At 42.3% G+C, this 23,243-nt stretch overlaps 2 protein-coding genes across 10 annotated transcripts in view; one reads left to right on the top strand and one right to left on the bottom strand.

Annotated features, from left to right (window-relative positions):
* The window catches only part of BBS12 (Bardet-Biedl syndrome 12), a 114,320-nt gene extending 91,322 nt beyond the window's left edge, over positions 1-22,998 (top strand). For 6 of the 9 annotated variants that reach the window (XM_085323931.1, XM_085323928.1, XM_085323930.1 and 3 more), the window contains 2 exons: positions 8,959-9,083; positions 20,141-22,998. In XM_085323931.1, the coding sequence (XP_085180057.1) occupies positions 9,031-9,083; positions 20,141-22,301 (2,214 nt within the window). In that variant the 5' untranslated portion in view covers positions 8,959-9,030 and the 3' untranslated portion in view covers positions 22,302-22,998. Of the gene's footprint in view, positions 1-8,958; positions 9,084-16,186; positions 16,848-20,140 lie in introns of those variants that run through there. The other 3 variants (XM_085323933.1, XM_085323934.1, XM_085323932.1) reach the window with 3 other exon arrangements.
* Positions 10,175-16,250, bottom strand: LOC146584881 (uncharacterized). The gene is made up of 5 exons (XM_085323936.1): positions 16,136-16,250; positions 14,214-14,369; positions 12,416-12,544; positions 12,182-12,319; positions 10,175-11,952 (listed from the first exon to the last, which is right to left on the bottom strand). Exons 1-5 carry the CDS (start codon positions 16,136-16,138, stop codon positions 11,863-11,865), a joined length of 516 nt encoding a protein of 171 aa, XP_085180062.1. The 5' UTR covers positions 16,139-16,250; the 3' UTR covers positions 10,175-11,862.
* Positions 22,999-23,243: the final 245 nt, after the last annotated feature.

Below are 23,243 nucleotides of genomic sequence, written 5' to 3'. Positions count from 1 at the left end.
TGGCATTAGCAGCACCACGTCCACTGAGCACATGGCAACAACTAACCTGCAAGAGCAAGTAATTTAGGAGCAGCTCTGCCCCAAAGTATAGGATTCGAGTCTGGACCTGTGCAGGCCTGAAGAGCCCTACATCTTTGCTTGCATGGCCAGTGCCTGAATGTGTGGACTTTGCACAGGGGTTCTCCGGTATCTCCACATCCCTGGAATGGCTAATCTGCAACCTGGGTTAGACACCCGTGGACATTTGAGACATCTGAGAGTTGACTGGACTTGTCTTTTTTTCCTTTTTTCCTCAAAAACAATGCAGCTCCCAAACCCCAGCATTGTTTCATTGTTTCAACAATGAAACTCCCAAACTCCTGCTGTCATTCAGCTTTCTGCTGCAAAGCTAATTTTCCAAGCCTACCTTTCTGCTTAAATTGCTTCTTCTTAAATCTCTCTACTGTACTACATCAGATACAAGTAAAATGTGTGTCCAYCTAAGGCCAGTTGTTAGGTACTCTCAGCCTAACTATTACGTCTCACGCAGTGTCAGTGTATTCCCTTCTGTCTCTTACTGACCAGTACTCTGAGGCTCTACTGCCTTCCTCTTATGTATTTAAGAGTTCACATTGTTTTCTGGTCTTTCCAAAGCTGCATCCTATGCGCCTTGAGTTTATTCTTCATATTGTCATGGAAAAACTCCCTTTTCTAAGAAATAACTGTCAGGATGATATTACTGTTGCTTAGATTTCTCAGTGCTGCTGTATGTATTTATCTATATCTATTTTACTGTCCATTACTGCTTATCTTTCCTACACTTAAGCTTTCTAGGGCATGGGGCTATTATTGTTCTACTTGGATAGTCCCTAAAATCCCATATGCAAATAACAAACAATGGTAATTGCTAGTAACTTGAAAGCTTTATCAAGTAACATCTACTGAGGTGTTGAGACAGTGCCTTGAAGAAGCCAATTTCTCAGTGGAAACTGCTGAACTAGGTGTAAGACAATTTCATTCTTGTCAAAGATTTATGCCACCTTTTTGAACTACAGAAGTTTCAGGCTGGCAACAATGCCACAAAAAATACTGTCCCAGACTTTATTTTCCATTAAACACACAGATTCAGTTTCAATCAGTGCTTCACTCTTCTCAAAAACAGATTAATTCATAGGTTAAAGGGAATTCGTCTGCCCTTTGCATTTTCGGGTGGTATTCGAAAACCATCTTAAACTTTTGAACTCCAGGAAAATGAGCCAGCAACTTGCATCCTATTCATTTATATAACTTTATTTTAACTTCAGTCTGTAAAAAAGGAAATTCAKGCCAAGAATGCAGCTATATAGCCACCATCTGGGATGTTTCTGATTATCTAAAGTAATGAACTACAGTCATCACTATAAAATAATTTGCCTAATAGTGGGTACGACACCTGTGGCAAACCCAAGAAAGGGAGAACCTAGTGACCTTCTCTTTAGTCAGGCTGGTGGCAAAGCCAACCCTTATGACACCTCCTCAGAGGAAAATGTCGGTGTTGAATGACAGTATTAAAACATTCAAGTGGTGACCCAGCCATGGTAAAGTACTTCCTGGGCCTCATTGCTCCCATGTTGGTGTARATTACAAAGGCTGGCTATCTTGATTGCCCAGAAGTCTAGGTAAAAGGCACTTGGTCTATTAAATAAATACATACTGAGACAGCACTTAGGAAAAGTTGCCTTGTTTTTTTTCCCTTTGAGATGTAGCTATTTTCCCATGTCTGTATTTTCCCGTTTTGTGGAATATGAGCGTAAATATAAAAGTGGAGTATATGCAATGGGAAATGGATGGCAATAAAGATTGACTCTCCTTTAGATATAGCAGAGAGCTCACTTATCCTTCCTAGGAAGAGGGCAAATGGTTAAGCAGAGCAAGAAGATGGTGCTGGAAGCACAGGGGCAGCAGCTTTGCCAGTAAGGCATGAGGTGAGGAAACCTCCAAGGAAGCATGGCGGTAGCCAAGGAGACTGGCTGGGTTGGCTGAGGTTGGCAGAGTTGGCTGGGGAGCTGATGCAAGTTCGGAGCTAATTTACTTTATAAACTACTGGAGACTTTGAGGGAAGGCTCCTAGTGCAGAGAACCAATAAGCGGCATCTGATTGCTCGCTTTCCTAAGGCAGTCTGTCCTGGTGCCAGCTCCAGCTTCCACCTTCTGGTGTGAGCCCACATTCAGGAGGGATAGCTCTCTTCTTGTCAATTTAATGAGAGCAGCTTCTCAAAGGAGCTCTTGTCTGCAGCAATTTCCTAGACACTTGGGCCAACCCATGTCTGTCCTGCCCTGTCTGTTTTCTTTTTGAAATGCAATCCCTGTCACTAGACAGGAGAGCTGGGCTCTGACTGTTTCTCCCAGGATGCTTGTAGTTGCCTCGGAGTAATGACAGTTTGAGCAGGAGGTTTGGAAGTACCATAGGGAACTTATGGAGAGTACTTCTCCATGAGTGGGGAAGCAAGGCTGTGCTAGCACCTCCGTCAGCCCAGTCCTGGGACGCTACCTTGGCTGGCTCTGAGCAGCCTGATGCCGCCTGCACCACAATCTCCTCTTTGGCTTTGGCGATGCATCCAGAGGCTGCAGCTGTGTTTCCTACACCCACTGAGAGGATGTGGGATTTTCCTGGCTGCGAGGCAGAGGAAGGCTGAAAAATGCACCAGCAAGAAGCTCTGCCAGCTGGGCCAGTGACTCAGCTGCTGGCAGTGGAGATGTGACATTACAAGTGAGCGCTGCCCTCCTTGTATGTGCAGAGCCAAAGCCCTAGTGCCTTTGGAAATCTTAATCGTTTTGTCTTCTCTCATGTTTGTAGTGTTACCACAAAGAGGTGAATAAATAAATCTCGCCAGCAGGAGTTACTCTTGTTAGTTTGGAGAAACAAACATGATTTTTATTTTAAAAATCTTTCATTCCTTTCATCATAGTCATTTCTGCAGAAACACAGTCAGAAGTTGCTGTGTAGGAGTATGGATTTCTGGTAACAAGGCCACCTACACAAATCCACTGCAGGAAATAGGAAGCCCATACCTAAAGCCTTCATCGTCTACAGCCCGGCCCAGTTTTGCAGAAGTGCTAAGCACCAGTTAGTCCTGCTGAAGGCAACGGGAATAAATGATACTGAGCCCTTAGCAGGAGGTGGTCAGGATTGAACCATCCTAGATATTGACTTAATGAGTCAGTGCTGCATGGCATTTTACAGTCAAGAGAATTCTGAATGTTTGCACAAAAATCCCCACGTAATAAATAATATCTTGCTTAATACATCTATTAGATATTGCTTTGGTACTAGAAAGAKTAAGATATACTCCTTCCCACTCCCCCTTCTAAAAATTGTTTCATTTCTGGGAAAAGTGCTTTTAATTTTGATAAAAAAAACCCACTCTCAACTCATTTTCTCTTAAATTTGTACATCATATACATAATTACTTCATATTCATAATGCTCTGCACAAGCATCCTGAGGGTGTATTTGACCTTTGTCACAACCTAGTTGATCAAGCTAAGGATTTCACAAAGAGTATGTGTTTGTCTCTCAGCATTAACAGAGTGATAATATTCAGAACCGTCAGCCATGTTGTTAAATGCTCTATTGGGTCCTAGTTAGGAGGCAGAAGCTGAAAAGTTACAACATAAGGGATACGTTCATCAAGTACCATTTCCCAACTACAGTAATTTTGTGCGTAGAGAAAATAATTGTAGTTTTTGCACTTGTTTTGGATAATGTTGTTTACAAAAGTCTAGATGAAGGGACCAATGCACTGATGTGGATTTTTTAAATCTAGAAAAATCTTATTTTGTTTCTGCAAAAGTATATCTATAGTTGTCACAAGCAGCAAATTAGACTACTAGATCTGAAAATGTTATTGAAAAAACCTTTGTTTACTGTGTTCATTTGGAAGAGTTTTATGCAAAGGCTGGTTTYTGTTTCCTTTTGTAACTAATGAGCCACTGAGAACTGACTAATTGAAAGAGAACTTTGGAAATAAGAGTGACAAGGAAAAACACTTCAAAAATTACAGATTTTAACATCTAATTCAAACACAACTACCAATCCTACTCAAAGTTGCAACAGAACGCTTATCAGAAATCTGAAACTGAATGAATAAGATAAATTCAGATATCCAGTTTGGGTGCATACCTTCTTAAGATTAATATGGTAGTTTAGAATGACCCATTTTTTAACCTATCTATACATGTATTTTGTAGTAATTTTTAGTTRACTTGACAGAAGAAGAGTCCTGGTTAAATACATGTAGCTCCCTCTCCAAAATGAGCTATTTTTGCAGCAATTATATTTCACCTTATATAATTGAGTGCATCRTATGAACTGATTTAAACAAAATACTCAAAAGATGAATGGAAGTTATGTTATGGAAATAATGGATTTCTTTTTTGGCTAATCATGGTATAAGCTATCTAAAGAGCAAACATCTGGACCTGTCCCCTTAGCTTTTATTTTAACATGGAAAACAGGTTTTTAAAAACTGAAATTGAACTGATAAGTTTTTAGAAGTCAGTATAAACGTGGCTTGTTTGTGTTGCAGTATCTTCTTGTGGTGTTTATAGATCAGATTTGCAATGTTTGCTCTCAGTTTTTCCTTGATGTTTAGATCTTTTATGGTACTTCATGTGTAGATCTGAARGAACTTACAAGAAAGCATTTGTCTGTTTTCTCTTTATGTTGAGGGATTTTGAACAGAGGCAGGTGAAGGTGAGAACATACCAGGAAAGAGCTTCCTCGAATAGCTCAGATGTGAAAAATTYGCTAGCTTTGTTTGAGCTAAGCTATGGTTTTTGGCAGACGTTTTGACAGACTTTAAAATAACCTTGGAGATTGGCCAGGTTGGCCATTGCATTTGTTTGCTAAGGTAACCTGTTCAGTTTGTTTATTGATGGAGAGGTTGTGCTTTCTACGGTGAGATTCACGTCCCCAGCTAGAACTGGTCAGAAATTTTCAAGGGAAATAAAGCAGCGCTGAGAACAAGAGCCAGCTCGCTGAAGCTGAACCAGTGTGTCACAACCCCGCTGGCCTGGCCGACGCCGCAGGGAGACTTCCCAGGTGGATTCCCGCRGCCTTCGCAGGCCCCGGTGCCCGGGCAGCCCACGCGCCTGCAGCGCTCGTGTGGCTGCGAATTTCTGTTCCTGCCAGGAGCCCCGCAGGCTGACGTACTCGCCCTCCGCCGCAGCCTTGGAGTTTGAGCTGCATGCTGCAGCGACTAGATTGGCACCACTGCCAAACCTAGCGATTTGGAAGCTTGATGGAGTACGCCCTGCCACGTAGCTCTTGCCCTAGCGCTGAAGCTGCTATATCCATCACACCCTTCCCTTGCCCTTGGACTTCACCCCCTGGGATTTTCACTTTGGAGAAATAATGGCTAAATCTCTGCTCCGTAACAGTTCCATGGTGCCCAGACACTATCCTATTTGGGACTAAAATGTTACAACAAATTCATTCTCTTCCCAGGTGAAGTTTCTAAATATGTACTTCCATTTGTACTTTTTACATCTCAAAAGTACATAAAACTCAAGTAGCAACAAGACTGCTAGATTTGCTTGTGTATATGCACTGTGTGTGCGTGCGCACACATCAAATGTGGTGAGTGAGAAGAAGTGATAAATACATGCAAAACTGTTAAGGTTGTGCCCAGAATTTCACACATTTGCAGTTCAGATTTGACAATTTTGCTTTATAATGTTATTTCCTGAGTAGCAGTTGTGCTTTGTTCTTATTCAGGATTTAAAATCTCATTAAGAACAACAAGAAATGACTTTAAACAATTTCAAGTTTAGTAATTGATGGCAGCCAAACCTCCAAACAGGTTGAGATCTATATTTTTAGGTCCCTAACTCCACTCCAATGGACCTCTGAAGTCATCAAAGAGCAAGGGTCCAAAAAAGACTAAGGTGCTAAAGGTAGATGTCGTAGTATGTGCCGTTTGAGATGGAGCCTGAACCACTCGTGAACCACTCACGAGTGGTCTCCTGGTGCACTGCACGGGAGCATGTTTCCTATTCACCCTCCACCGGGCTCCCAAGTCAGCAACAGTAAGTCTTGGACTGTGGCTCTTGGACACCCCTTCTCTCTGTGCTGCCTAAGGAACTGCACATGTGTAAGTTAGCTTTTGGACTGACAGACTTGTCAGGTCCTCTGTCTTGCAGCAGACCTAACACCACCTCTTTTCCTCAAGGGTTCCCTGCATTTTTCCAGCAGTAGATATGTAAAAGCTGTCAAGCCCGTGATATTCTGGAGCTGCCTTTAGATCAAGGCAGGTTTCCATCTATCTTGCTTACAAGTTTAGGCCAGCCAGTTCCCTGAAAACATATTTTTGGGTCACTCCCCATCCCAGAAGGCAATTACAACAAGACACATTCATTCCCTTGTAGACCGTTTCCTAAAGGTTGGCATACTTACCTTGGAAACAAGAGCCTAGTTCTCAAATCCTTGCTCCTCTTGGTTCGAAGCAAGGCCATGATTCCAGCTTTCCCACATCCCAAGAGAGGGCCATAAGCATCCTGCAATGGTTTTGGCTCAGTCTCTCTGCATGAAGTGGTTCCATATTATAGAAATATTCCCAGAGAGAGAGAGAATAAGTCTCTAGACCAGTGGTCAGAGCACTCAGTGGGACTGTACGAAAGGCAAGTTCAGTTCTCTGCTCCCCTGAGAGTGTGTCTGTTGCTACTGATACAGAGTGGGAGTTTCAGAAAGTGTGGTTTGGGGGTTTAGCTTTAAACAACCAACTAATAATTACAGCATTTTGCACTAGAGTTGTGTGAAAAGGTTTTTTGTTTTTAATTCTGTATCTAACCGCATATTTCAAGCCCCAGTTGAATGGTGTTTGTTAGCCTATTTTTGATCATCATTAAAAGCCACAGAGGAGGGAAACAAGCATGACAGATGTCGCACGTCAGTAACTGGATGCCCTCTAGTGAAACTGAGTCACGCTCTCAGCTCTATTCTTTCTTTATTCCCTCATAAGAGAGAGGAATGAAAGGAATTGTACATCTTTCTTAATGGGAAAAAATTAGGAGTGCATCCAGTAGCTAATGATTTCGTGCCTACTCAGCTGGGACTTTCACAGTAACTTTGGGTTGCAGAGAGGAGGCAGGCATGGCCTTCTGCTCACTGTTACAGTTCAGCCAGGCATACGCCCAGTCTGTCTGGGATTCAGCGTAACAGTATTTTTGTTTGTTTTGAACTCTCCATTCACAGCTACACTACATGCATAGGACAAAGGAAATTGTCTTTGCAGAATTACCCTCRTAGGATTTACTTCCTCAAATGCCAGCGATGATCCCCGTGTGGTGCCCAGGCAATTTGTCCGGTCGCCCGCGCTGGGAGGCGTGCGGGTCGCGCCTGCCTCCTCTGCACTCGCGGCGAGCGGGCTTGCTTGAACAGCCGTAGCTCTTTCACTGTTGACTTAGGCCTGCGTCTGGCAAAATGCAACAGCAGCTGCSGCTGGTTTCTAGCAGCATGTGCAACTAGGTTCTGAAACAAACCTCACGTCCTGAAGCATCTCAGGATCAGCATTTTTCTCGTCTTGTTTGTGTTTATCTATGTAGGGAGACAAAAATAATTTTCAAACAAACCATAGCAGGGGGAATATTAAATTACGAGTGAGCAGAAGGGCCGATGGCAGTGATACCTAGATACAGTCTCATAGTCCTGGTTTGGCTTTGGCACTGACATTTCAGGAAGAGAATGAATGTCTGTGAAAATGCACCATGACATGCCAGTACACTTGCAGAGCTTGACAAAAGCACCAGCCAGGGCATGAAATAAGTGCAAGTAGTATGCCACCTCCGAACTTTTTATTGGGGCCACAGAAGGATTTAAGCCATGACAGAAAACATATTCTGCCAGTGTTTCCATATGTCAAATACGGTGATAGCGAACTCTGGCCCAGAGCACTTCCTGCTGCCTGACTCTCTCTCAAAATCCACTTACCCCACTCAGAGGTGTTTAAATGCAAATTTCCTGTGGCAGTGTTTGATTTATGTGAACTCAGTAACGAGGGTCCTAGTGAATGAATTCTTAGTATTTCAAATATGTGATGTGACTTCACTAGAGAATTCGCAGTGCACAAGTTGTTATTCTACAAAACTTGATTTTAATCGCAAATGTCTCATCAATTCATTCAAGTGTTAAAGCTCCCATTGTAATTATCACTGGGACGCTTGGCAAGAGGAAGTRCCTAAACGGGGTGGGTGAGGGTGTGTGTTTTTTCTTCCTTGCCCTCTCYATTATACCTTAAATGCCAGTCAGGATTAGGGTTAAGTGAAAAGAAGCTGTTGTTACTTTTTCTGCAGTGTTAGAAATGGACGAGATGCTTATTGCTCTGAAACCTCGCTGGCCTCATGAAATGGGAGCACAGCGCTCAATAGCAGTTAACTAAAAGAGCACCTCAGGTAACAAGAAACAGTGCTCCTATCTTTTGCATACTCTTTTTCACTTATTTGGCACAGGTATAACTATGAAAAAGCGAGCAGCTTTCAAGAATGCTGCCTTTATCCACTTTCCACTGTGCTTTAGTGAGAAAGTGCAGCAGTCCAGTATCTCAGGTTGCCAGCTGAAATTAATTAACTACATCTATGCAAACTAGATAGCAACTTTTTGTTTGTTATTCCAAAGTCAACTGAAGATTTGCTTTACTGTGGGACTGGCAGATCAAAAAGGAGAGCTTTAAAAAAATAGAGAATTTTAAGTTGCGCAGTGGAGATAACAGCAAAAGTTAATTTAAAATTACCATGCAATTGACACATTTTGGAATGTCAATAAAAAAAAATTTTTAAATCATCTCAGATTATGTACCTTACAGTAAGCCTAGTGCCATTTCATTTTTAACGTTTTTCGTTGGAAGTCATTTGTAACATTATCTCCCAAACAGCTATTGTCTCTTAGCAAGACTTCAATATTTAGGTCAAATATAAATTACAGTTCCACTTTCCTTTTTGTACAGTAGCCGACCAGCGCGAACACTTGAACCAAAAATCTGGCTTTGCTGACATCATGGGAGGAAGGGTCCAACTGGATGTACCTATTGCGATGTATTTTAACCATCGGAAAGGAATTGGCCATTGCCAGGTAAGCAGCTGGCCTCCCTGATGACGGTGGGAAAGGGATGCAGGGAATGGGGCTGACACCCCCAATTACCACTTTGCCTCCTTCTCAGTGGCTTTAGTGCAAAGGAAGTGAATCCTAGTCTCCCAGAAGTGCCCCATCTCTTAGGTTTTATTTTTGAGGCTACTGTGAGTGGAAAGGGTAGGAGAGGGGTGCATCTGTCTCCTCTGGAGAAACTGCTCCATTGAGGGTAAACTGCTTGAATAGTCACTAGAACAGAGCTCAGAAAGAAAGTCTGCTGGCAAGTTCCCAAGTCACCGAGCTGTTTCTAGCCCAGTAAAAAGATAAAGTTCCCAAATGGGCAGTTCAGCACCTGTTCTCTGTACAAACCTAACGCTGAAACTATTGGCTTCAGTCAGGCCACAGTATTCCTCCACCATGTTCAGAAATGGAAATGGTAAAATACTTGAAAGAGAAGGAAGGATTCAAAAAGATGCTGAAAATATTTGTGTAGAACCACAGCACTGCTTTTGTAAGCTGCTGTTGCTTAGTCACCCCATTCAGTGTCTGTAGCTGAAGAGGGGGCAAAATATCCCTCAAGCTATAATGTGAAGTAAAGCAGCATGCAGTACTTGTTTTGTGCTAGTTCAGCCACTGCCTGAAATTCCAGACTTAAAGACATTAACAGACAAGCCAGAAATAAAATTTCATGATCAGCACGTATGACTGCATATCTTTTTCCTACCTTCAAACGTTAAGTAATGGGATTAGAACRGGAAGAGAGAAGTGACATGCATCATAGGTAAACAACAGTCATTAAGTTCTTCCTGTGGCAGCATTAGAAAAAGTACAGTCACTCTAATAGGCTCTGGGATTCCCCATAACCTACTATAATTTCAAATTTCCCTTTCTGAATATAAGCGGTTAGTACTAGAAATTTTTAATCAGTATAGTGGAAGAAGGAGAGGAATTATGTGATAGACTACTGCACCTAGGAATTCCTCTCTTAGAAAGAAAAGATGAATGAAAGATAAAAGGTACTTGGTGAACTATTAACAGTTTTAAATGATTCTTTGAAAATTAGGGTGAGTTTTCATAGTAAGTATACCAAGTCATAAACTTGCAAAACAGTTTTATTTCACACTATACAAAGTTAATGCACATTTTAAAAAGCTTACAGTATTCTGCCTTATGTCTACTGCCACTGAAGATGTTAATAATGGGCTTCACAGATCTCCAACTTTCCCAGGACACCGCGACCCCTATTCTCTCGCAAGTTCTCTCACTACTACTGTGCTGGTTAGAGAGGGTCTGTTCAGAGAGAGCAGTTCAGGGTGCAGAACTAGGAGGACTCGAGCAAAACGCACCAGCTCTGCATCTGCACACCGAGGCAATACGTAAATGAGGATGTCTCCTTTCCACCSAGGCTAATTCTCCCCCTGCTGGGCCCTTCCGGCTCACTAGCTGATGCAGCTGTAACACCGAGCTAGCCCAGGAGCTGGTCTCTGCCTTTCTTCTACGCACTTCTGCAGAGAAAAACCTCACTAGGGGCTGGGAAGCAGCAGATGCTTTTTGAAGAAGGATCTTRGTGAAATACTGTTCTTTCCCTCCCCATCCCACTGAACCCTCTCCTGACRTTTTGCTACCTAGTTGCCATTTCAGAGTCAGCACGGTTTAGGATTGTACAGTCTCCTGAAGTTTGAAGCTGACTGTCTAATTGTGAACCAGGGGTCCATAATACAGACAGAAGTGTGGCTATCCAGTAAGTCCACAATTGACAGTATGTATGAGAAATACCCAAGAAAATGAAAATACTCTCCCCAAAATTAAACAGCTGTGATGCCTGAAATGAATTTGGATTGGATGGAYTTATATACATTCAATGTTTCACAGCTGTCCAAGGTAGCAAATTATTTTTCCATTTCAGATGCAGGTCATCCCTGCAATTTGACTTTAAATAGCCAAAACTAGAATTTACCCTAGAGAGTCATCCTACTGAGCTTTCCTTACAGACTTAAAGTAATAACGTAGTAACAATTCTTTAGCATCTTGGAAATAAGTACACTGGCATAAGACATTGCCTGATTATACAGTAAACTTTGACAAATCCAGCAGACTAGACTCAGGTTTCAGASGATCATGGAATTGTTAAACAAATGAACATATAAAGGTGGCAAGCAGCTGTCAATGAAGGACCATATCTGGTTATCTGCATTTGCTTCCCATCAGGCTCAAAAACACTTGCTATGAGAATACAGTGTTTCATATAGAAATAAATATATATATGCGACTGTCTTTTAGAGTCATTCATGGAAATAAACRAAAGAGACATACCAAAAGATGACCTGAAAGACTTAAAAGGAATAAAAATACTGTGCTTGTACCCTATTTTTTTAAGATTATATAGAAGATGTTATAAAGAGATCAGCTTATTATTGTAGGTTCAGGACAGCCTTTCCCAGAAGCAGTGGGAATTACTGGGTCTCAAGTGAAATGACTTTTACTTAAAACATAGTATTCTTTATCCAAAATTGCAATCACCAAAATTGTCCTTAAAACAAAAAGAAAGATCCTATCTTGCAGGTTCATCYGTAACCTTCATTCCTGTAATACCTCATTTTAACAGTGCTTCTGGGTACTGAACCCCTGTTCCCCATTAACATTYCCGAAAAAGAAGAAGGAACCAAAAATCTGTCCTTTCAGGCTTTCTTTTAATGTCATAAAATATGTAAGGATACCAGTCCTGTTTTTAAGTCTTTTCCCGGTCACCTTTTGGAGCACCTGCAAAGCAAAGCAACAAACACTAATATAAGCTAGTCTTCTTCATAATTCTCAAAAATTCCTGTTCATTTACTTCTCCATCTCCATCTCGATCAGCTTCATCRATCATTTCCTGCAAAAAGGATTGTACATTTGATCAGGCACTGAGCTTGACTCAAGACCTTGTTTGTTAAAAAAACAACAAATCAGAAACACTTCATATGAAAATATAATTATGTATTCTATTGCACTTCACCTTTGTAACCTCTTAGCCCTTTTTGTGTAGGCACAGATTTTCACTGAAACTATAGGAGCTACAGGACTGGTCTATGCCCATTAGGAAATCTCTAGCAAGTATTTACCTGAAGTTCTTCATCTGTTAAATTTTCTCCCAGCTCCTTGGCAACCCTCTTCAGGTTTTTGAATGAAATTTTCCCTGTGCCATCATCATCAAATAATCTGAAAGCTTTCAGTATTTCTTCTTTTGAATCCTTCTCACTCTAAATAAATAAATATATATATATAATAAAACACCTGCTACTGAAAAACCCCCTTTCAGCATTTTTTATGCCGTCAAATGATTTTTTAATTGCTACCATTTTTTGCGTCATCATTGCCAAGAAGTCTTCAAAGTCAATGGTGCCACTTCCTTCTTTGTCAATATCTGCTATCATTTTCTTAATTTCTTCCTTCTTCGGCTCAAAGCCTAAAGCACGCATTGCAACCTGCATGAAAAAGCAATTTTGTTAGGATGTTAGGATGTTACCAGAATTCTAGTGATACCAATCGTACTAAAGCTTAATTAATTTCCTTTTCCAAAGCTGTAGTAATAACTTAGCGCAAGGAAAATAGCCTGAAGCCTCTTACTTGCTTATTTYATCTTTCCCATCAGTAAGAGTATAGGTTTAGTATTCTTAAGACTCAGCTGCATTTTCTCTTTGGATCCATATGAAACATGGAGTTTTTCTTCTTGAAACTAAGAGAAACTTTCTGTGTCYGAGTCAGGTAAAGGTTCCAATCTACATTTCTGGACTAAAGGTACAGGAATGTGGTTCCTAAACAGACTAGATTACTAAAATGGCACTTCAAGGGAGGTTGGAGACCAGGGAYGTGATCTCACTCCTTTTGAAATTCTGGGCAGAATGTCTATTAATTTTGATAGGTGCTGTTAACTTATATAATATGGCGCACAGAAACAGACAAAATCCATATCCCTAGCTCTTAGCACTCCTTGGTAACATGTGGGAGGAAGGAGTGACAATACTCAAAAAAAATCAAAGACTGATTGCTGTGCTTGTCAAAGAAAAGAAAAGCAGATCTCAATCTTACAGAACACAAGTGAAGTATTACTGTACTATGCTGTACTGGAAAGCATARTTCATATTGGGCAGAAATTTTCTTCACAAAACATTTTTCTACTGGAAAATGCCAATTCACCAAAAACATAGTATTTAGCTTAAGTGTGTTGTCTCCCAATGCCTTGTGACAGGATGACTGAAAGTGTTCCATTCCATTATTCAAAGGACACTTTGAATTCACAGGACACTTCCTCTTGTAAAATATTCACATTTTGGAAAGAATTTTAAAAAAGAAAAATGTAGTGTTAAATGGTTGATGCTACAACATTTTGTTCCATGTTAAAGGACTGCATTTTCACACGTATAACCTGCATTCTGATGACAAACACTCCCTAACCAAGTGTAAGTACTTCCAAATAAATCCTTAGATAAGCCTCAACCTTAGGTAACCCATACTTTTAGGAAACGTGCACAGAAGTAAATGCAGAGAGCGTGCATATGAGAAATCAGAGGCACAGACACGATTAAGGTAAAAGTTCCAAGCTATGAAAAACAAAAAAAAAAATCGGGAACACTTAAATCATAGCAAGAGAACTGAGAATAACCTCCCCTTGTACTACTGCATGCACATGCAGGCACACACACACACACATTACCTGAACTGCAACTCAGATCTTTGTTTTGTTCTTGTTTGTACATAACAAAACAAGTAACCAATGTGTTTAGTTTATGGAATGAGTATTCTGATACTGTGAAATTCATCCCAAAGAAACAAAAATCCGGTTCCCAGAAATAATATCCTTTKTCAGTCATGAAGATACTTAAGAAATATGTACTGTTTCTTTAGGAACCATTTAGTTCTTTAATTTTTGGATATTAAAATCTAACTGACCTACCATCAGTGTATTAGAGAAGCCTGCTCTAAAGTAATGCATCTAGAGCTTTGTCAGCTTAACCATGTAGTAATCCCAAGTCCAGTCAAAACTATGAGCTATTACTGTTGTTCATTCACCAAAATCATTTTAAATAGAGCAAGTTAACAGCTATAACTTTGAAACTAATATTTCCATCCAAGAAAAAAAAAACACTTAAAAACCTTCAGTTCTTTTACATCAATGCTTCCAGATCCATCAGTATCAAACAAATCAAAAGCTTCTCTGATCTCCTGCTTTTGCTCTTCTGTAAGTTCAGGTTTCAAACCACTTTTCTTCCGCTGGGCTGTACTTAAACCAGGTTTTCTATAGTTGGATGCCTTCAGTAAGAGGACAGAAAAGATAAGAAATAGCTTATTCTAGGGAAAAATAAAAACAAAATATAACGAGCAACTATAGTAACAATAAAAATGCTAAAGCTGTAGTAGAAGTGAGAGATGTTCTTTGCTGCAACCAGTAGGCACTGGGTCACTATGCATGTTTTTTTAGATTATCCTAGAAGGTAAAGACGCTGTAGACTTTGGTACTGGGGAATAAGCATCGGAGCTTCATGTTTTCTGTTTTGAACAGAAGGATCATCAGTTGAACAAGTAATGCCAGAAAGACAGGCAGGCAGTCTGAAAATAAATGCTCCCCTGGAGTGACTAAGGCCCTTTGCACCTCCTGCTGGTTGCTTTGGTTTCTCAGCACTAGTTTCACCTGGAAAATGAGAAAAGCACCCTCACAGCTAGGGGTACTAGCTGGCTTTGCTACTGTACTAGTGACATGCYGTGGTAGCAGTGACTTCAACAAGATTGGTCCCATAAGGAGAATTAATCTGCTTGTGCTGAGCTTGTGTATTACTATCCAGGCTCTTGTTCAGAGGCCTTTCAGGCTTTTGGTGTTAGCTAGTGCAGGAGACTGCCCCCATACATTAAGCAGGAAARATGTTTTCTTCTGTTTTCTTCTCCCAGGGTTCAGTTACCACAATGAGGAACCCTCTCCCCTGTTTCACCCTTGCATACACACTAGACTATTATTAATGGTAACCTAGAATTTAAGACATTTTTTTGCARCAAGAGATGGCAAATCCAACAGCATCTCAGGTTACCTTAGCACACTTAAGAGGTGGTAGACAACTTTCAGTCCTTCAGGCTTCAATCTGCACAAATTCATGGAAGGAAGGAAAGTCCTTCCCACCCCCAACTTTAACTGATAGGCTTTGAAAAAGTAAACAAAATTRCCAGAAAAGAAGTTTGTTTCCTGGCCATTGCTAAGCAGTTTCTTACCTCTGGTGAATACTTCCCACTTCTTAGGCTGGGATTTTGCTTCGAGACATCCAGTATGTGTAATACAACATTCTATTTTGTTGTACTAGGAAAACTTTTTTTTTTTAAACATGATGTGACCCTGCTGGGTGGATTGCAAATCCATTTGTCTGGCAGACCTCTGACTTTTTCCTGCCATTAACAGAGACACCAGATTTTCACTGTTTCCTCTAAGAGAAACCCACATGAGACCCTTTCTTGATTACAAAGAATACCATCCTCCATGCTAGCTGGCCCTGTTCTCTTACGTATCACATACAAAGTTTCGAAGATGTCGAAGAGTGGCCATGAATCCTGTCTGCATCACTTCTTGTTCCATTTGTTTCAAAACTAAGCCCCGCAGAATTTCTTCCAARCAAATCCATTTTACGCACTTCCTATTCCTGCCTCGACAGCACCGCTTGCACGCACCAGCTACTACTGCGGAGGGAATGACGCGAAGGMGCTCGGTAGCGCTGCTAACACGACCCAGGCGTATTCCCCGTGCTACCCTATACCCTGAAGCAGTTCTGGCTGTTTTATCTCCACAAGGCGGGGGGGGGATTCAGGTTTCATAGTGACAATTTTGGAGGGGTGTGTCCCCCCCCCCCGCTGTTGCTGCAGCGTTTACTTCCGCGTGCTGCGAGGGGATCAGCGGCGGCCCAGCTGCCCGCAGCCGCTCGAGCCCGCCGCGCCGGGCCCCGAGGCGGCGATGGCGCACTTGCGCGCAGGGTCGCGGGCCGGGCCAGCAGCCGCTGCGCGACGGGGGACGGGGCGGAGGGGGAAGGCAGGACGCTCACCATCTGGCCGCGGCCGCAGGGACGCCGCCGCCGCTCCGGCACAGCCCGCCAGGCCCCGCCGCGCAACCGCTCCCAACGGCCCGGGCGGCTGGCGCTCCAGCGCCTCCCGTCCAATCAACGAGCGGGACCTTCCGGGGGCTCCGCCCGCCTCCAGGGCCCGGGCCAATCGGGGGACGYGTGGCCTCCTCGTCGGATGGCGATACGAACAACCGGCGGCGGCGGCGGCAGTGTCCTGGCAACGGGGCGTCGCGCGCGGCCGGTGGCGGTTGGTGGCGGTTGGTGGCGCGCGGCGCGGCCGTTGCTGCGCAGGCGTTCGGCCAGCGGCGGGGTTGGAGCCAGGCGCGGCGGGGGGCAGCGCACGGCTTACTCAGGTGGTGAGGAGCCCGTAGCAGCGCTGCTCGGCCCGGGAAGGGCCCCGCCAGGACGGGAGTCGCTCGCCGCCGCCTGGCTGTTTGCTACCCGTTGGAGGGCGGGCGGGCAGGCTGCCGGCCGGTGCGGAGCCCCTGAGCAGAGCAGCCCCGCCACACCTGCTGCGTAGCCGRCGGCTGCTAACGGGCGTAGTCTCCTCCTCCCCACTTGGCGTTTTCCCTGCTTTCTACTTCCAGGCTCCAAGTAATGCGGAGGTGGGTCCCCATGGCCTTTTCCCTTTGGCTACTCTAATCCGGGAAGCTCTTCCCGTAGCAGTGCTAGCCTTCACTTTGAGGTAGACGAGGTAAGTCGTGACTGCTGTCTGCACCCTTCCTGTTTTAGTGTAAGCAGGGGGTTTTGTACCCGTTTCCCATTCACTGTGCGCCAGTGCTGGAACTAGGGACACAGCATGCACATGTTTGCATCCAAAAGTTTTATGGAAATGCATTCAWCCAGAAAATGGACCGATCTAAAATTTAGTTGTGGCAATTTAACCTTAGTGGTTAAGGTGCTGTAAAGCAAAGCAAAGTAGTAAGTGTTTTGTATAGTTCTCATACACCAGAGCACGCTCCCCAAATCTTTTTGGTAAGTATAACAAAATGTATCTAAAGGTGAGTTTATTTTGCTCATTAGCTTGCAGAGATAGGTGATGAGGCAAGGTGCTGTAGGTCAGGGTGCATGCTAGCTCAGCAGAAGTCTTCTGTAGTCAGTGTCTCCTCCCTGCCTAGTCTTCACTGCCAGTTTTGCTTATTCATTTACTCTCCAGGATCCTCGTTCTCTTTGCTGATCTCTTTTCTTTCACTTGATTCTGAAATGTAACTTCATCTGATTTTTAACTTTTTCTACCTTCAACTGGATGGAAAAAGAGGTAAAGSGCCCGTGGGAAAGCAAAGTTAAATTTTTGGGTCCAGTGTATGTTGATTTCTACAGCATGTTAGTTTCGTTATTCTTGCCAAAATAATATGCGTAGAAGAGGGAAAAATATCACAAGATCTAAATYACACATCTTGCCAAAGGTTGTGCAAGCAGCAGAGTAAAAACACTTTTTCCTGTAAGCACAAACCCTGCCTTCAACTATTTCTGCAGCCAAGCCTTGGGTCCGTTTGGTCTTGTTTTGCATAGCTGCAGTAATACAGGCCGATGTCCAAAGTAAAGTTACAGTTTTAAAGTGTCACTACAAGCTGAAGGTGAGGACATTTTCCAGCTGAAATTTCAGAGAAAACTTCAGTTAAGCACCTTGTAGTTGGTTGCATTGAGGTTTAATGTAAATGCATTGACTTGTTAGAAGGTCCTGCACTAACGTTAATTAATCCATCTTACAAACAGCCCTGGCTTTCTATTTGTTGAAATAAAGATGCACTTCTAGTCTGGGAATAGCTTATACTGCTGGTCTGAACCCTTGCTCAGGAGCAGTGGGGGAGTAAAAACTTCACTGTATTGGATGGAAAATGGAAATCCTCCTCCCARAATCTTTTAACTACATGCTGAGGTCCTAGACAGAGAGTTTTCGCTGTTTTAGGCTACCTAATTTAGCTCCCTCCCTAAGTTTAAATAAGAGAACCATAAATGAGTTATTTGTGCTCTCTACGAACACCAGATCAGGTTGAGAAATGCTTGTTACCAGTTGAGAGTGGCCTGAATTCAGAAACAAAGATGTCAGTAAATGCTTAAGAGAAATCAGATGGAATGATTTTTTTGAGGGACTGGGGCAAACATATTTGATATCAGATTCCATGATCCAGGCTCAATAAAGTAATGTTATTCCTTAGTTGCTTCATTTTTTTTGTTTGTTTCAAAACAAACAGCTTGCTGTGACATTCATAGAATCACAGAATCAGTAAGTTTGGAAGGGACCTCTGGAGATTATCTAGTCCAACCCCCCGCTAAGCGGGGTCACCTAGAGCATGTTAGACAGGGCTGCATCCAGGCGGGCCTTGAAGATCTCCAGAGAAGGAGACTCCACCACCTCTCTGGGCAACCTGSTCCAGTGCTCCGTCACTCTCACAGGGAAGAAATTCCCCCTCACGGTCAGGCAGAACTTCCTGTGCTTCAATTTCTGCCCATTGCCTCTTGTCCTGGCACATGGGACAACTGAAAGGAGTTTGTCCCCGTCCCCTTGACACCCTCCCTTCAGGTACTTGTACACGTAGATAAGATCCCCCCTCAGTCTTCTCTTCCCCAGGCTGCAGAGGCCCAGCTCTCRCAGCCGTTCCTCCTAGGGCAGGTGCTCCAGCCCTCTGATCATCCTCATAGCCCTACGCTGGACTCTCTCCAGCAGCTCCATGTCTCTCTTGTCCTGGGGAGCCCAGAACTGGACACAGGACTCGAGAGACATTAAGCTAAGGTTTCCAATAATGAAAAAAAAGACCTTTTTTTTTTTTCTTTCTTTCTTTTTTTTATTACTGAAGGCACTGCTATGGATATATAGTGTGACTAGATTATTATCACAAGAGACTACTAAGAAAAATTTCCAGAAATGTTTAGTTGGGTTGAATGGACGTTTTCAGTTGCACCCTCCCAGTGCAGTTTCAAAGTAAAAAATACCTGGTTACCTAAAAGTCTGTAATTAATGATTACAGATAACTGTAGATTAAATAATTTCTTAGGTAAAGGTCCTTTTAGTGCTTCAAGATGTATCTGGTAACTGAAGGGAAATTCTGTTTGTCAGCTCAGGCTGGACTAGGACTTCAGAGTTATCAGCATATGAACGTTGTTTCTGATGGGCTACTCTACTTTTCAGAGTCCTACTTTGTCCTCATTTGAGTTAATTTTCCAACAGACTTATCAAGAGCGGAGATAAAATATAACTTTCAATTTTGGGGTATTTAGGGAAGTGAAATAAATTATTTGAATCTGAGCGTAGAAGGTATGCAAGCTCAAATGTCTTCTTAYTTTGTATATACTCTTTTGTTATTTTAAAGAAAGAGGGAGCTTTAATTTAATCTATGTGGTCTGCCACAGGACTGTGGTGTGGAGAAGACTGCAAGGGAAAGAAGACTTATTTTTGGCATGTTAAAACCGAGTAGTGGACCAAAACCTTAAAAACTTGGCAGTTTGCTTTGTATGAGACATAAGGAAGTGGCATTCCATTTGTTATATGTTAAATGGAATATTAGTGTGTGTTAAACGGAAGAGAGTGGAGTAAAATAAGGTTGATTATCTTTTTCCAGATTTGAAGGCTCAAATCAGTAGTATAACTCTTGATACTAAGATGTATCTGTAGTGAGTGCTTTGGCTGCACATAAAATTGTCCTTTATGCCCTACGAAAGTTGTGTTCTAAGACGACTGAAATTCCAGCTAGCAGGTCAGGAGAGGAGTGGCAGTGCTGTAAAATCTGTACTGCTTCATGTTTAAGAAACCACTGGAATTAACAGCATTTTGCTATATGCCAAGAGAAAAATTTTCCATGGTATTCTAGCAATGCATCATTTCATCAACTACATGCATCAATGTCTCATAATAAATGTGCTGGATAAAGGGCTGTTTCATACACAGTACGTCACAAAAAGGCTGTGTTCAGTACTGGACTGTTAATTTTTTGTATGTATTCTCTGGAGCACTGTGAGGATGGGGCAATAAGTTTGTTTTGTTCACAGACGCTGCGTGCTGCCCATGGCTTTCAGGGAAGTGAATGCAAGAAGGCATGTTGGACTTCAGCAGCTTTCAGCCTTAGCCTTAGCTGGAAGAACGCTGTTGGGGCCAATGAAGTCATACAAATTTGTGGTGGACGAAAGCACCAACCAGAGCGTGTTGACTTGTTCCGCAGTCAGACTGATCGAAAGTTTGGATTTAAGTAGTGCTACTGGACAGCTTCTTAATGAAACCATTCAGGCACAAAACAAGGAATTTAAAACTGGGATGAGTACCCTGTTGTTTCTTGTTGGCGCATGGAGCAATGCCGTGCTAGAATGTCTCCAGCAGAATGTTCCTRTTTCAGTAATAGTATCTGTGATGTCTGAGGGCTTGAACTCTTGCTGTGAGAAAGTTCAGAGTCTTCAACTATCAGTAYATGATGTAAATAAAGAGCTATGCTCTAGCAGTGTTAGGACAAACATTTTTGAAAACAAAACTTCCCAAATTAGATCCAACAGTTCTCTAAATGCTCCAGTGTGTTTTCAGAAAGGTATTTCTGTGTCAGAAGAAGTTGCTGTTCCAAGAAATGCCCATGCCCATCCAGAAGATAGTTGTAATTTTAGTAACAGCTGCCTAGTTTCAGCTTTGACAGGCTTTGGTTCAATAGCTTCCCTCATCAAACCAGTGGATGACAGAAGCAAATCTGTGATTTCTGAAAGTGGTGTTAACGCATCCAGCTGTAACAAAAAAAAATTAAGTCATAGTAGATACTTCAGCACTCTATCAAAAAGCAACTTTTCAAGTCAGTTAGGCAATTTTGAGGGTTATCTCTCAGGACAATCATCATATCCATGTGAATGTAGTGGTTTTGGACACCTGGCAATGGCTCTGAGCCATGGAAATCGGACTAGCATGAAATTGCTACAGAACATTGTTGCATATCAACAACAGCGAGCTGAAAGCAGTGGTTCTTCCCAGTTTAACATCACAGAAATTGTGACATGCTGTTTACTGGGCCTGCCTGAAAGTTACTCTTGTGTTTGCCCAGGCTTTATCACAGTAGTATCACCGGAACAAGCCACAGTTGCCAAATACCTTCAAGACAAACCTCTTTGGATACTGCTAGTGGATGGCGACCTAACTGAACAGTATCGACACTTAGGTTTCAATAGGCCATGTAATGTAAGGACCATATTGGAGCATCCAAACCTACAAGAAGGCAGCTCAGGAGACACGTGGTTAAGCAATGCGTTAGATGTTCTAACACATCTTGAGGTAAACTTGATTTTGGTCAGAGGAAATGTGTGTGAAAAATTGATGGAAAGATGCATCGCAAAAAACATACTGGTAATAGGTTCTGTGACTCACAATGTATTATGTGCCTTTGGGGAGGTGTCTGGTGCCCAGCCGGTGACATACCTCGCTCAGCTAAATGCCCGTTATCTAGGGAGTGGGGCCCAGGTGGAGTTGTGGAGGGCCTGCGATGGGCGTGCAATGGAGCTGGGTGAGCTTGTGCCAGTCAGGATAAAGGTCCAAGGAATTCCCCTGCTCACAGCCATGCTCACTACTACTGTAGCTTCAAAGATGCAGCTCATTGAAGACCAGTTCTGGACTTCTGTGTATCGGCTGCATCATGCCCTATATGAAGGGAAGGTTTTTCTTGGTGGTGGTGCAGTTGAGCTCTTATGCCTTAGTCAGATTCAGATGCTTGCAGAAGAGTCTTTAAAGCCAGCAAGTACAAATGCTGAGAAAGTGTTTCACAATCCTTCTTGGCTGGCGGCATCTTCGACTGAGTATAAATCGGTTGTGCTCCAGGCATTAGCAAGTGGCTGGAAMCAGTATCTTTCAGCGGTTTTGTGTAACACTGCAAAAGCTGCCTCGGGGTTTGAAGCACATACCTTAATTAAATGTCACCTCAAAAAAGCAGCTGACTGTGGCTCTCCCTCAGCATATATATTGAAAGAGTTTAAAAGTGGTGGTATGGTCCAGGGTGGTTCTGATCTCTTCACTGACCCTGGGGAGGGTTTAAATGTTTATGATAATGTTACAGCCAAGATGGAGGCATGGCGGAGAGCTCTAGATTTGGTGCTGCTAGTGCTTCAAACAGATGCTGAAATTATCACAGGTCCYCAAAGGAATCAGCTTTTAAACTCATATATGTCAAGTGAATTTATGTTCTTATAGGACTTGCAGTTATAAGTCTGTGAAACAATAGATGGAAATTTCAGGTAAAATCAACTTTTTCTACATAGTTTCTAAAGTAAGCACTTAGATGTGGTTATGACTTTAGAGTTTAGCAGCAGAAATCAGCATATGAAACAGTCACAAGCTAGATCTAATTTTCCATTTCTACAAATGGGAGTTAAATAACAAACAAAAATCAGCCCTTGTGGGCTGGCCCCTAACCCCAGCCGTGCATTTCTGAATAATGATATATGAATAGATAAATCCAGTCAAACAGACTTCTCTCACCTTATTTAGTGGAGCAGATGTGCAGTTCTTTTTTCATTATCACCTATCCACGGGACAGCTGGGTATCTGTCAGTCTAGTTGGAGAAAAGTTTGATACCTTGGATACACTTACACACTCAAAATTTGCTGCCTGTATAATGTCTTTGGACTTGTGTACTGTGAGTAAAWCATTCATATTTAATGTTTTTACTTCTGAAGGAAGGCAGAGTGTTCTTACATAATATTGGCATACTTATCTATGTTAAATGAGAGTATATATGAAGATGTAATTCATAATTGTTTTTTAATATCTTGCTCTCTTACATTCTGTATATTGCAAGTATAAGAGTTAACTTAGGAGTGTTATAGCTAAGTGATTGTGTTATTAGGTCCTACTTTTGCATGCTTATATGGGCATATTTATTTTGAAATATATGACTTTTGGAATTTATCAACTTTTGATAAAAATTCAGGCTGAATCTCTCCTTTTGAGTCGATGTATCTCTGCACAAAGTTTTATTTTACTTAGCAAGTTGGATTTTTAGGTTGTTTCCTTTGGGTTCCTTTGGTTATCCTTGTAGAGAAGAAGAATGTAGCTGTATTGCCAGAACTGAGTAGTATGTTGGCTAAAAACTGAATRTGAATTTATCTGAGTTACTGAGGCGAGAACATGTT

The sequence above is a fragment of the Rhea americana genome, unplaced genomic scaffold, assembly GCF_003343005.1.
Source record: "Rhea americana isolate MKP2758 unplaced genomic scaffold, rheAme1 scaffold_89, whole genome shotgun sequence".
Lineage (NCBI taxonomy): Eukaryota > Metazoa > Chordata > Aves > Rheiformes > Rheidae > Rhea > Rhea americana.
This window is presented reverse-complemented; position numbering and strand designations above follow the sequence as displayed.